Here is a 15,544-nt window from a genome sequence, read left to right as displayed (position 1 = left end):
CTACTCATTAAAACCAAGATCTTTCCATTTCCCACTTCTAGCTCATGCTAGCCTGAAGGTGGGCTTACTATCCGTTATTGCGTATAACCAAGAGCCATCTAAACAGCTTGGCTCCAAACCAACAGGTCATAGGTCACTTAGGCATTGAGTGATAACACCCTGCTCCTTCTATTATATCCCTGAGCGAAACCAAATGAAATACATTCATAATATGCAAGAAATTCATTAAAAATCAGATCTAGGGATCTATTTTAGATGTGCATTTTAACTACATTTTTGAAGACACAAGATAATAATAGCCATGATGAATTTAATACCAAGGCCCATAATTACCGAGTTATATTTAAAAAGGTAACCTCCCACCTCCTACCCTGAGCTCAAGAAGATCAAAGTACGGTAGCTTGCTGCGTTGCATGCATAATTGCGCTAGCCACTTGAGCATTAAGACAGAGAAAGAACCCGAACGCATCCAATAAGCAGAGCTTACGGCATTCGCCTTCCATCTGCGGGAATGGACGTGAGCTCAGGAGCTTCTGGGATGCGGTAAAGGGCACATCATTCATCACAGCATGATTATTCAAACAAAACTGAGGAAAATGTTTCACTTGATTTTCTTTTCCTGATGCAATAGAAAAGCAAGACCCGATCAGACAAGAAGCAATATTCACACTGAGGGAACGGGGAAAAAAGATTAGACGAATAGACGAACGTGACTTAATTATACGGGCTGGAAGATTGATTTTATTTAGGCCACAAAACCTCCTGGTGTGAAGAGTTCTCACAAATAAGCGCATGAAATAGACGTCTTCACTGTTAATGTTAATCGAAAAAAGTGCCTTTACAAGATTTCAGACTAAAATAAAAACAAAAAGTAACATAGTTAAAGGAATGGGCCATCATGAGCCACCAAAACGGCTCATATTTATCTACAGTGACAAAGACACAAGTCAGTCACTTGTCTGTATACATCACATATCCTTAAAACGGGCGATAACAAGCATTTTATGGTCCATGTTAAGTAGAGTATCGCCATCGTCTGTCATTAAAAATAAACGAGCAAAATCTATAAAAATTGGCTGAATAATTTTAGCATTGTTATCAGTGAAAGAGAAATGTTAGTTGAGTATTCAAGATATTTTTTTACCAGTTAAAAGTTTACTAGTTTATTCATATCCACTTTAGATTTTGTTGCTGATATTGTTGGATGTCTGATAGATTCATACTGACATTATACAGAATTTTCTTAATAGAAACAATAAGCAACTGATATTACACCACTCTCTAATATTCTCTCTAATGGTGCATGTTTAATTTGATAAAACCTGATGAATAAGTGTAAATAAATTGTGATAACGAGCCTTGCATGCATCAGGTAAGGCAAACAATCTTCAGTAAAGTACTGAAGAAATCTACGAATTCAGGGAATAAAGAGAATAATGGTTTTCACATCCCTCTTAGAAAAGAAATGACGATATTTCTCATCTAAACTCCAAAAAAAACTCCAATCTGCTGTTTCTGACAAGGCAACGATACACAATACGGAAAAAAATAAATAAATTAAATGACTTGTCTCGATCCGTTCCTGTCAAACGTCTTGAACTGAAAGCAAGCAGAATGTTCACACTGTGTTCCTCAAATGCGAAGTCATGTTATTTATCATCTGGACACATAACTGGAGAACTGCTGTTTTTTTTTTTTACTTACTCTCCAGTCACATAATAGCCAAATGGTGTCCATGGCTGCCACGGGAAATAATTCAGAAGCGAATGTTTTTCATGTCTATAGCAAGGCTTATTTCATAATCTTTTCAAAAAGAAGAATCCGAGCGACAAACACAGTCAAATGCTATTCAGTCGTTGCCAAGGCTACTCAAGTTTTTATGACTGGGGTATAAATCCGTGGCATGAGAACGGATGAAAAGCTAAGTCCTGCAAAACAAAGAGAGAGAGAGAGAGAGAGAGAGAAGGGAGGAGGAGTATATCAGAGTGAGCTTCTAGGTCTTTCCATGATGTGTCCAAGACTTACTGCATCTATAGCTATAGTATAAGTTTCTTGGATGATGTACATGTGAGAAAATGCACTCAATGTTAACTCTAAGAGCTAGCTGGCCTGCTCTCTTTTTCAGCACAATGTGACTATTATATAATATCATGTCTGACCGCTGATTGTATAAAATGCTACACCAACAAATACAACAGAGACATTCAGTAATTTCTATTACAACTAGCTGTAGTACTGAAAATCAAATACCAAATAAAGAAACTACACAATGTTCACAGAGTGCTTGTTTATAATGAAGAGAAAATAATCTAAAAAGGATTTGCAATCAGCTCACTGTGACCAGACACAACTGAAAGCGAGACTCGGTGAGATGTAGTCACTGTTTCGCAATAAATGGCAAGGTTAGGTTTGTTATGGATGAAAGTGGGTGTGGTTTAATATTAATTGAATGATTATTTTTTTAACTCCTTGACCCCCATGCCCACCTAAATGCATAAGGCTCCACCCCCAGAATCTATAGAGTAATTAGTACAAAAGCCTGAAAGCCAAGTTATAACACTGAAAAACACACAAACTCCAGCTTCTACTGATTTATAAGGATGTCTCTGTCAATATCTTTGTAACAATAATAATAATATATAAAAAAAACCCTACTTGATTCATTATGTAAAGCAGACCATTCAAACAGTTCAAAGCTTTCATCCCTGTCACAAATAATAAATAGTCCATCACGGAAAAGTGCTGCCAGCATTTACTCTACTCAAGCTTTATTTATTTATTTTTTTGCTCTTAAGTGTTTTTCTAAGCACAGATTTTTTTTTTTCCAGACGGAAAGAGTGAAGGGACATTGTGGGTGTGTCTATAAAATGATTGACAACAGGCTCATGTAAACAAAAACACTCTGGACCATAACAACATTTTCCAAATAGGTTTTGTGAGCCACATACAATAATCAGGCATAACATTATGACCACCTGCCTAATATTCTTTTGCTGCCAAAACAGCCCTGACCCATCATGCACTGTGTATTCTGACACCTTTCTATCAGAACCAGCATTTAACATCGTCAGCAATTTCAGCAACAGTAGCTCGTCTGTTGGATCGGATCACACGGGCCAGCCTTCACTCTCCACGTGCATAAATGAGCTTTGGCCGCCCATGACCCTGTCACCGGTTCACCACTGTTCCTTCCTTAGACCACTTTTGATAGATAACTGACCACTGCAGACCAGGAACACCCCACAAGAGCTGCAGTTTTGGAGATGCTCTTATCCAGTGGTCTAGCCATCATAATTTGGCCCTTGTCAAACTCACTCAAATCCTTACACTTGCCCATTTTTCCTGCTTCTAACACATCAACTTTGAGGACAAAATGTTCACTTGCTGCCTAATATATCCCACCCACTAACAGGTGCCATGATGAGGAGATAACAATATTATTCACTTCACCTGTCATAATGTTATGGCTGATAGGTGTAATAATGTTTGATAATGTTCTACATATTCTCCCAGTTATTTTCAAGACATAAAAAAGACTATTGCTCCTTTAAATGAATGTCACTGAGATGACAGTTTCTTATTGGCTTTTAAAAAATGTTCTGCTTTCTTTTTGCTCGTCAAATGTTACTAATAAACAAGGACATTGATTCAAAACAAAAGTCTGAGAAAGTGTGTAAAAAGTGTCTGAACTGAACTTCCATCATCCACAAAAGACCTGTGCGAGCTGATTCACTAAGAGAGACTTGCATCTTTCATGTGAGAAAAATAATATGTCCATTTTGTGTGTTTGCCTTTAATAAACATGTCGTTTGGGATGGGTTTTTTTTAAGTGCAGTGGGAGTCTATGCAAATATATTAATTACAGAACCTACAGTAAGATTCCCTAAGCCTTAAAATCACATTAGCAAAAAGGTAAGAATTCTATCTGCTGAAGCCAAAAAATCAGCTAGATGAAGAAGTTAAAATGATCACACAAGTCTCAACAGTTCCTCGAAATAACAGCTATATATTACAGTAGAGTTGTTTTTGTTTTTCATGCTGCTTAATGCATTACAAAAATACGGCATATTGAATTCAGAACATTTGCTTTTCGTAAGCAAGTGATAAAATACATCCTCGAGAACAATGATCACAAACAAAAACCTCATTTAAATATTATTATCCCTTACTTCGCCTTTGACGTCATATCCGATTATTCTTCTTAATGACATGCATCATGTTTACTAACTGCAGGCTCAACATTTGCCCATGCGAAGTAGCCTATTTAATAGGGATCTTATTAAATCAGAAAAATGTGCATGGAACAATATTTTTCCATACCTATCGTCACCACAATAATGATGCTTCCGTAATATATGTGGTTATATACAGTAGGTCAGTTAATGCTCTGGCCTTTTTCAGAAAGCTAATGTTAAGCAGGATGAGCGTACATGTGAATAAGCAGCTCACTACCACTGCTTACGTCTCACATGGATCGAACGGAGCAACGTTTGTTAATGTTTGCGTCACGGTTCTTGTAAAAAAAGAGATATTAACTATAATAAATGGTGAAACGATTCTTTACTGCGTAATTTACCTGATAGGATCTTTATGATGTGTAGTTTTTCTCAGACAGGGTCTTTTTAAACAGGAAGGGAGCGGTGTGATGTGTTCTGATAAGCCACGGTTTTGCCGTAAGAATGACGCATACAATGCATGTGAGTTTGCCAAAAAAGCAAAACAATGGCATGTAGCACTACGATCATAAAATGTCTTTTGCATCACAGTGAAAAAGAGAACATTTTAAACACAAAAAAAGTGTCATGCCATTCATGAAATATCGATTCTCTATAGTTTATTATAGTTTAGAAATATTTCATTTACATCTGCTGGAATCAAAGTGCTGTTTGATTTATAAGTTATAGAAATTAATAATAATAATAAATAAATAATAATGAATAAAAATAATAAGGATAAATAAGTTTTTAGAAATACAAACACTACATGAAGCACCGGATAAGGCTGATTAAGTGAAAAGGATCATATAAGGAAACATAATGTAATTTCACCAAATGTCTGGGTGTGATGGATTGGGTTCGTGGCCTTTGAAGGAAAATGACCGTCAAGAAAAATATATGAGAAGTCTGGCATCTTACTATATTAGATTTGAGCTGAAGCACATTTATCTCCTGCGCCTCTCTGTAAGATCGATTCAGCTTCTTCGGCCGTTCGCTCTTTTGTCCATAGAACGCCTGAGAGGTGAATTTCACATATTCACTTTTATAAATTGTGCAGTGTACGGCACTTTTTCATTCCAAGAGCATTAAGGTCTCAGCAGCTTTGAAAACTAGGCTACACCCTGACTACAAAACGCCATTTTAATTCTGGAGACAAACAATCGACAAACCAAGCAAGGAAATGATTAAAACCGGCGTTTTTAATAGGAACACCACACACTTGTCCATTCATTCATCCAATTATCCAATCAGCCAATTGTGCAATGCATAAAGTCATGCAGAGTACTCAGTGGTCAAGAGCTTCAGTTAATATTCATGTCAAATGTCAGAATAATAATAATAAAAAAAAGGGACTGCAGACGCTTTAAGCATAGAGCCTTTAAGCATGCCTGTTGGTGCCGGAAGGGGTGGTATGAATATTCCAAGAGATTTTCACACACAATAGTTTAGACAGAATGGTGGGGAAAAACACACCAAAAACAGCCAATTTGCAGCACTTCTGCAGGCAGAAACGGTTTGTTTACTGAGAGCCTATGGCCATGACCACTCTTTACAACCATGGTGAGCAGAAAAGCATCTGATAACACATCTCAGTCTGGTTTTTCTCCTCTGTGCGCTCATCAACAAAGCATTTCTGCCTAGATCTGTTGATACACCAGATACATTTTGTTTTTCACCAAATGTAAACATTTATGTACTATAATGCACTGACTTTAAATACGCATCTGTATTATACTGTTAATTAATTAACGGTTAAAGATTGATGACCTGATGATGATAGTCCAGTCTTTAACTCTCCGTGGAGTTTGCGTCCCCACTGTAGCCTTCGATTACTCTTTTTAGCTGACAGAACTCAGTCTACTTCACGGTTCATTGCGTGTTGTTTATCATGAGATGCTTTTCTGCTCACGACTTAGCTAGTGCTTATGAGTTAGTTCCAACCAGGAGTTTTCACAAGCAGAACTAGAAATAGTACCAATTTATTTTGTTTCACCATTCTGTGTAAACTCCATAGACTGTTCTGTGTGAATATTCATAAATAAGTTAAGCTTGTGAGCGGTCTCTGTACAATTTTATGCATTGCAGTGCTGTCACTGACTGGATAATTGCATGCATGTCTAAGAGTACGAGTGTTCCTGTTAAGATTTAACAAGTCCCGAGAGTCAGAATAGACCATTATTCGAGCATGTTTTTCATCTGGATTTAAAAACAGCTTGAGAGCTGGTGTTTCTAATAATTTCCCCCGAAAAACATTTATTTATAGATAGAATAAATATATGTGCATAGGTGCCGGCAGTTAGTGCAGCCGTACCGACATACCCAGCAGTTGTAGTGTTTCACATCCCAAGCACTTCACTTCCTCACTTCCTGAAGCAATTCAGGTTCACAACTGCTGCTTTACAACATGATAAAGTCTGTTTCTGGATTAAAGGCAACAGCAGCCACATTCATGTATCTATCAGGACAACAACAGCAGCGTGATCTGTGTAGCTGAAAACCTACAATGCGGTAGAGGAGCAGCATCAGGAAGTATATTATCAGAGGTCATATTCAAGGATTAATCACTCAAGGACATTACACCGGTAATTACTAATCACCAGGAAAGGTGTAATTAGAGCATAAAACCTTTCTCAAATCCTCTGTCTCTCTCTACTGCTTCCACCGTCTTGTCTTTTCTATCTCCTACTCCTTCATCGCATAAAGACTGATTTATAGCTTTTCTACCCATAATGCAGCACTGGCAGCAGCCACCTGCATGCCTCTATTTTCTATTTTCAGTGTTTATTAGACTATGGAGGTAAAATGAGCAAGAAGTGTCAAGGAACAACAGATGAACAGAAATGGAGTGTTGATTTGAACAAGTGGGAGGAGAAGGAGGAACTGGTTGGAATTCAGACACCGGGGAAATTTTCCTATGGGGCAGATCCTGAGGCTTGGGAATATAATCTCTGGCGATTTCCCATTTCACTGTCTGCGCAGAAGGGAGTCGCTTGTTTTTAATATTGGCTCGCGTCAAAGATATTTTCTGAAGAAGATCATAGCCTCTAGGCTTTGCTGGCAGGTTAGCATGTCTGGTCTTCAAGTTGGCTAATCTTCTCTTGCTCCACTTCAGTGCTAACCCTAAATTTGCCAAGCTTCATTTTTTGATTTAATTCTAGTAGAAACCAAAACAATGCACTAATCAGTTCTTAATAAATCTAATAAACAGCTGATTAAAATAGTGAAAGTTACGGGGGAAAAACCTGGAAAAACTGTAAAACAACCCTTTTAATTCATCTTGCTATATTCCTAAATTATATATTCATGGATCGACTGCCAGTTTCCTATCCACCAGCCAGCTCTTCCCATCACACACACAGCTACACAGCACATGCTTCCTCTGAGACAAGCCAGCCTCATGTTTTCATATTGCTGCTCATGCTCCATCACATGGCAGAGTAACACACTTAGAGGAAAGTGATATCCACATACTTGAGCTCACAGGTTCCCACAATTGGCTAGCTGTGATTTACAGGGGAGAGAGGGTACGCCATCCCTCCCTTCATGAGAGCAGGGGTAATTTTGTTCAATTGGCTCCTAGCCATGAATAACTGTGGCATTATCACAGATAGAGTCAGCAGTGATTTTCTGTTGAGGTACTCGTGAGTGCGTAAATCAATTTCAATTTGTAATCGTTCAATAGCAAATAAAGGTAAAAAAAACCCTGGATGCTCCAGGGCCATGACAGTATGAGCAGGACACAGTGTCCCCAAGTATGCAAAGGACATTCAATACTTTCTGACTTGTTCTACAATATTGTTTTATTTTCTCTTCTGAAGTAAGAAGCAAAGGTGGAAAGGAGTAATGTATATCTATATATAAATTATTTTATTCTGAGTTACATTTAGTGTGTGTTTGTTTTTATATTTTCTAAAAAGAAAATTAGCTGTCTCAGCCATGAATGAACAGATGCTGTGTAGGATGTAATGTAATCTTTCCAGATTCCTTTAATGCCAGTGATGTATTTTACTTCTATTTTTTCCACTCTAGTTTAAATGTGTGTCTTATAAAAAAGACCAGAGATTTTCTTGCACAAAGAAAGAGATAATTGTATTGGCAGAACTAAATGTAACAGTAATCAAGTTTATTTGGTCTTGAGTGTGCTTCTATTACTTCAAATAGTAGTATTTGTCTTATGCTAAGTTCCTTTAGACTTTTACAGCAAAAACAGCCCTAGAGAACATTCATACCCTTGTCTTGTACAGTACACTGTGTCGTTCCCTACAGCCTGAAGTTTAACCCTCGGGGAACTGGCGCCAGTTTGTTTAGTGTGGTGAGCTCAGCTCTCCCAGCAGGACATCGCTAAAGTGCAGCGTTGTGCGTCACACATGAGGTAACAGTCCATTTCATAAGTATAGTGGACTTCTGCTAGTCTGAGAACCTTGAGCAATCAACCTGCCTTCCTGTATCCTGCTGAGCCCCAGCAGCTCCCCCATGCGTGACCTAAACCTCAATTACAGCAGCCACTCAATCTCGGTATTCGGTGCAAGGGGCTGCTTCAAATAACCTGGGGACTGGAGATGTGTATTCTTCTGCAGAGTGTACTAAGTGCTTGGTAAGGCATTTGGGAGAAGAAAAAAAAAAAAATCAGCATCACGCTTGTGAATAAGCTGTCACATTATTTACATCACAGATGACAGGATCTGCTGGTTCACATATGTCATTTCTTTGCTAATTCTAGGTTCCCCTCACCTAAATTACTGTGTCAAAGATGCCACTAATTTCTTGTTCCTGTCAATTCTATCCCCCTCTCCCACTGAAGTGAGTGCTTCACCTGCTGTTCTAAATAATTCCAAATGTTTGTCTAGGTGGAGTTGTCAACTGACAGAGCATGCAGATGCAGAGCCAGCAAAATATTTCTGCCAACCGAACTTGTGTACTTGGGGAAAAAAGTGAAGGAAACCCAGACGCAGTTCACTGACTATACTTTGTGAAGCACGGACCATTACAGCTTCTGTAACAGATTCTCAGTTGAGGCTCAGACATTCATGCAAATTATTTAGCTGAAGGCTAAGTTCATCTGATCAGAGACTAGCTAAAGGGCTTAAACACATTAACTCCAAAAAAGTGAGAGTTTTATGTACAATCTATGGTCTGATTAGGGAACTGATAACATGGCTTGCTTATACTGACATAAACCATGAAAGACAACCTCTGTTTGTCCAATATCTGGCCATGCTCCATTTGCCAGCCTATTGATAGTGTATAATAGGTAGCTGTTATTCACGGATGTAACTAATGTCCTATACTAATGCCTTATGACTGCTTTGACTCTCCACACAAACCATACATCAAAAAGTCCTTAGCATTCGTCTTTTGTCCAGCGAGTGGTGCAGTACCTGTGCTATTACCCTGAAAAGGTCACGCAGGCTCCTGACTAATTCAGTCCTGCAGAGCTTTATCACTGCGACCAGTGAGGCATTAAAGCTTCCATTAACAAGTTCAATACGCAGGAGCTGAAAAAAAGAAGAAGAAAAAAGCATTCAAATTCCTCCAACACGCTAGCAGATGAAGAACACAATGACAGCGCGGGTAAGTTTTGACGAAGATTCCTCTGGTGTCTCTGTGATAGGGTTGTGCAAGAATGAGCCCCATGTGCCTACAAAATGAGAAATGCTCCTGTGTGTTTTGTGCAGAGTGATTTAGCAAGATATGGAGCTTTACACAACTGCAGAGAAAGGCCAGAGAGAAGACGGGGAATACTAATTCCATCACACGCCGACGTTTGCGCTGAATGGAACAGCACCTAATCTGGTTTAATTACTCACACTCTCCACTCTCCGGAGGAGCTCCGCTGCCAACCTGTCAGTGGCTACTTGTGCTGTTGTTATCTCTAGTAACAGGACGGCAACCGCTGCACCAGCCACTACCGAGACCGCGTGCGCTGAAAAGCAGCAGGACGAGATGAAATTTTAATGATGTCTTAATCTTAATGGTGAAACCTTTCAGAGGCAAATGGTAGCTGCACCTCGCTCCATCTTTCTAATGCGTGCCAGCACTGGACAGGAGTGATTGTTGGCGTCGGATTTGTGCTGACACTGTGTTCCTATTGTAAGCAGAGCTAACAGCACTACACCCACTCCATCTGCCCACCCTGCTGTCGAGGAGGTAAGCGGCAGATTCAATAAAGCATCAATCGGCAGCCGAGCCTCCTATCTCAGCAAAGAGAGAGAAGCAGCAGGCTTGGCAGCGCTGTGTTCCAATATTTTCAATGAAATCAGCACTTCTGCAATTCCACAGCCAGGGGATTACATCCCGTGCTTTAAGGGCATTACAGTGGAGAAAAATTGGCTGCTGCTTTTTGGAGAGATTAGAGGAATGCTATAAAACTGTCCTAAGTATTTAGTTTAGTTTAGTTTAGAGCCGGTTGGGATGGAATGTAAATCCCATTTCAGAATTATACAAATAGATAAGTAATATTTCAGCTTCAAATTAGTTTCTCCGAAAAGGAAAATGCGAAACTATTTATTCATTCAGCTTTATTTTTGTAAATAATGCACTGTGGTTCGAACCAAGTCCCACAAACTGATCCCAAAAGCCAAAGCAGTGTAGCTGAACAGCGGAATTATTGAGCAGGTTAGAGGTCCATGCGCTCGTTAGCAAGAGAACAGAAGCGACTCAAGGGGACTAACCAACAGCCATTTTACACTTTCCAAACAAACAGAAAAAAGGGAGAGGAAAAGACAGAAACATACAGCATTTCTTATACATGCACAAAACACTTCTGTTCCACGGCTAGAAATACTTTACCAGCACCAAAGAATCAGATGCCTATGAAGAATTAGCATCCCAATGCCAGGAAATGGCTGAGTGAGACAGCGAGTGTCTCTGAAAATCATGCTATACTGTTGATCTGTGAAGATTTATTACAGGATATAGTACCATATGCTACAATGTGAACGCTACACCTTCATATTCATTTCCAAATTTCATATCTTGCAGCTGTATTGCTAAAACACAGAAGAAGTGGGGGGTCATGGAGGCTTGGTGGGACAAACTCTATGACAATAGTTGCATTATGGGAAAGTGTGATTCACACTGTAGGAATCAGTATTCTAATAATTATTCACCTGCATTATAATATGCATTATTATGCGTTATATTATACACCTTATAATAGTTAAAAAAAGCTCTTCTCAAGACAGAGTTTATGGAATTTATAGAGCTCTGTTTCCAGTTGAAATGATGTTTAAAATTAAACCTTCATTTCTAGCTATATTTTGATTTTTTTTTATTTTAATACAGACAAAAATGAACAGTTTTGCATTGTGTATGATTCAGAAAGAAAAAAGGAGTATGCTCTATACATTTGCATATTTTTCTAATCATAAGGTATATACACCGACCAAACATAAAATTATGACCTACCTAATATTGTGTTGGTCCCCCATTTGCTGCCAAAACAGCCCTGACCCATCATGCACTGTGTATTCTGACACCTTTCTATCAGAACCAGCATTAACTTCTTCAGCAACTTGAGCAACAGTAGCTCGTCTGTTGGATCGGATCACACGGGCCAGCCTTCGCTCCCCACGTGGATCAATGAGCTTTGGCCGCCCATGACCCTGTCACCGGTTCACCACTGTTCCTTCCTTGGGCCACTTTTGATAGATACTGACCACTGCAGACCGGGAACACCCCACAAGAGCTGCAGTTTTGGAGATGCTCTTATCCAGTGGTCTAGCCATCACAATTTGGCCCTTCGTCAAACTCACTCAAATCCTTACACTTGCCCATTTTTCCTGCTTCTAACACATCAACTTTGAGGACAAAATGTTCACTTGCTGCCTAATATATCAGACCCACTAACAGGTGCCATGATGAGGAGATAATCAATGTTATTCACTTCACCTGTCACTGCTCATAATGTTATGGCTGATCCGTGTGGGACATTTAAACAGCTAGTACAAAAATAGTTAGTAAAAACTATTCAAAAAAATTGCAAAATAAATAAATAAATAAACAGCTACATGTCACAATAATGATGATAATCTGAAAAGAGCATACTGATATTACTATATAACACTACCTGTATAACATCCTCACCTATCTCTAGTACACAAACCTTCATGTTACAACTGGTCACAACTGTGCATCGCAAACAGAACTCGCAGCGTTTAACAAGCTCTGTAAAATCTGACTCTAAGCTGCTTTCGCATCAAAGATACTAAAAACACATCACACGAAAAAGCAAGGTAGGGGTGACCTTAGGATGATGACTCACGATGGTGAAGGAGGGAAAAGGAGCTCAAAGTTCACGTTTTATTGATTTTTGTACTTGCCGAGTTTCAGAATCAACTATTAAACACTGCTTTCATAACAACAGGCTTTTTTCGAAATGTTGCAAGGAAGATGTCTTTCCTGTGAGCATTTTACAAAATGCAGGGCATTAACATCACCATGGATTGTGGTAAGGTTTTGTTCAACTACATGCCAGGAGCATGTAGGGTGACATAATAGGACTGCAGTAAAGGAAAAGCACTTGATACCATGGTGCAGAATCTGACGCAGGGTTAGTGATGCTTTGGGGCTTTTTTTCTTGGTGGCTGGTGCTTCAGTGGCGCATGTGAAAACTGATAGCATCATAAAAGGATTAGGATATTTCAGACCAAAACCTGGTTGTCACTGGCTGAAGGATCGGCCGTGGCACAGCTTGAAGCACAAGATGATCAGACAAACATTATTACGAATCGACAAAAAAAATAATTGTTAAAGAAACAAAACTAATGTTGAGCAACAATGAGCTCAGCCTCTGAAAACCTGTGAGGTCAGGATTGAAAAGAGAAGTCCACTTGCACAGCCTAAGAACATGTTAGAAATAGAGGACAAGACCAAATTTGACTCAAAACCATACTCTAAATATTTACACTTGCATTTTTCCTGCTTGGATTAGTGAAGTGTGAATGCTGTTTTCAAGCCCAGGAAAGCTGATCTCCCATCCTCTTTAACACTGTGGTCTGGAGTTCATTTCAACTGAACTGCAGCATGATCCGTATCACATGTGGAAGCTATCTGCTCTGCCAAGTAATGTGATTACTTCAATATGGTTGATATATAAATCCAGGCTTCAATAGCACTGGAGTATTGTAATGAGCTCATGTTTTGTTGCATCTTGTGTAGGTCTGCATGGCTAAAATTTAATAATCGTATACATGTATTCCTGCACCATAACATGCCATGCGGCCATAAAGCACTGTTTAATACAAAAGATAAAGAATAAAACAGCAAATGGATAAATCGAACCTAAGCTATTGATCAAACTACGATTCACACAGAATTCTTCTATGTGAATGAGAACCTGAGATTATGAGCCCTGACCACAAACAAACCCAGAATCAGATTCTTATAATGCAGGAAAGACTCTGTTCACTCCAGGGTAGGTCCTGAATATCAAATGTAAGAATGCTCATCATTATAAAACATTTTCTAAATAAATACACCAGCATCTCTAGGGTTTGGAGTTTGAGTCCTTCCTCTGCTGTGTGTGTGCATCGTTTCCATGTTCTCCCTGTGCTATGGGGTTTCCTCCGGGTAATCCGGTTTCCTCTTCCAGGTAAAAGAAATGTATTGCAGGTTGATGGAATTTCTAAATTGTCTGTAGTATGTAAATGGGTGTGTTATTGTGCCCTGTTATAGGTTGGCACCCCATCCAGGGTGTCCACGACCTTGAGTCCCCTGGAATAGACTGCAGGTTCCCTGTGACTCTGTGTGGGATAAGTACTAGAGAAAAAGGATGGATGGATGGATGGATATGATGTCGCAGTATATGTGAGCTCATATTAGATTTTGCTTATTTTAATAACAAATTCTGTTAACAATATACAAAGCATATTGTCTTAAAGACAGACTTGGCTGCTGTGCCAACGTTAGTAATAAATCGGTATCAGATATTGAACCATACTCAAATCTTTGACATTGGGGTCATGTAGGAAATGGAAAAAATATAAATCAATGTATTGTGATGTATCGGTCAATATAATGAATCACTGCCTCCATTATATCAATACCTATGAAGCAGGAAAAGCTGTGAGATGACAGACATTTATCATAGCTATGATACTTGTCCAGATCTTGCTGACAGCGCAGCGTTTCAATATGGAGACCAGCACTGCGTCTTCCTAAAGCACTACAGAATGTCAAGCATATGAATGTAATGTTTATAAAGCACAGATGTTAAACGCCGTGCTTCATAAACGGAGTGGGTTTCCTACGCAGGCTCACAGAGAGAGAGAGAGAGAGAGAGAGAGAGAGTCACAGAGGTGCTGTAAGGAACTGTGTACTGATGAAATGCTAATCAGCCTCTCTAATCTGTGTTTGATTTACACTCTGGCTGCAAAAGTCGCTCGGGTGTTTAACGCTGCAGCGGATGGCAGGAAATCACTCCACCATTAAACAGCAAATTTACACTGAATGGCAAACATCGAGCGTTGGGCAGACAGGGTATATGGACGCACACTAGCACACACACACACACACTCTCTCTCTCTCTCTCTTTCTCTCTCTCTCTCTTACGCTCTCATACAAAACCACAAATGCAGTGAAATAATTTGGATACTTGTGAAAATTGCCAATTTTACTAATATTACTATTATTTACTAATACTAAAATACACACTCAAGCACACACACACATGCAAATGCAGCAAAATAATTATGATACTTCTGAAAATTGCTCCTCATCATGCATGCAGGCACTAATAAATTTTACAGATATTTGCACACACACACACACACACACACACACACTCTCTCTCCCTCGCTCTCTCTCACCAGATCCAGGAATGTCTTCTGAATGGGAAATCACTCAAGTGAATCATCCTCCTCTCTCTCACCCTGTAAGGAGTGCCACTCTTCATGAGGTCACAGGTGCTCTATATCTGTGTGACCCGAGTAAAATGTCTCTGTCAGATACCTCAGATACCCTGCTCTGAAAATCATACCGTAGTGTGCGGTTCAACTCCACACATCCACGCCATGAAAAACTCATAACGCTTCAGCTGCTTTACCTCCAGCGGCGATCAGCTGCAAATCTTTATAAATTTCGTTCTTTATCACCTCCCAGAAACCACAGTGAGAAATACCAAACCCCTGGACTGGAACTACGCTATCATATGACGTAAAAATAGCGCTCTGCGTAACACAGTATCTGTGCTGTTGTTCTGGCAGAGACCCGAGCGAATTCCTGCTGCATGTCCCAGTGACGATACTGCTGCTTTGTTTTTTCCTGTCGCCAGTCATTTTTTCCCCTTTCAGCCCCGAGTGCAGACACGCGAGTTCACCGGGGCCATG

The 15,544-nt window shown here is 39.5% G+C and overlaps 1 protein-coding gene across 4 annotated transcripts in view; it reads right to left on the bottom strand.

Annotated features, from left to right (window-relative positions):
- pde4d (phosphodiesterase 4D, cAMP-specific) overlaps nt 1-15,544 on the bottom strand; it is a 160,167-nt gene that overhangs the window by 57,980 nt on the left and 86,643 nt on the right. The window contains exon 1 of one of the 4 annotated variants that reach the window (XM_058388767.1): nt 15,026-15,289. The exons of the other annotated variants lie outside the window; for them this stretch is intronic. Coding sequence (XP_058244750.1) covers nt 15,026-15,111 — 86 coding nt within the window. The 5' untranslated portion in view covers nt 15,112-15,289. Of the gene's footprint in view, nt 1-15,025; nt 15,290-15,544 lie in introns of those variants that run through there. 4 annotated transcript variants of the gene reach the window in all.

The sequence above is a fragment of the Hemibagrus wyckioides genome, linkage group LG05 (genome assembly GCF_019097595.1).
Source record: "Hemibagrus wyckioides isolate EC202008001 linkage group LG05, SWU_Hwy_1.0, whole genome shotgun sequence".
Classification (NCBI taxonomy): Eukaryota; Metazoa; Chordata; class Actinopteri; order Siluriformes; family Bagridae; genus Hemibagrus; species Hemibagrus wyckioides.
Note: the sequence above shows the minus strand (reverse complement) of the source record. Positions and strands in the feature narration are given on the sequence as shown.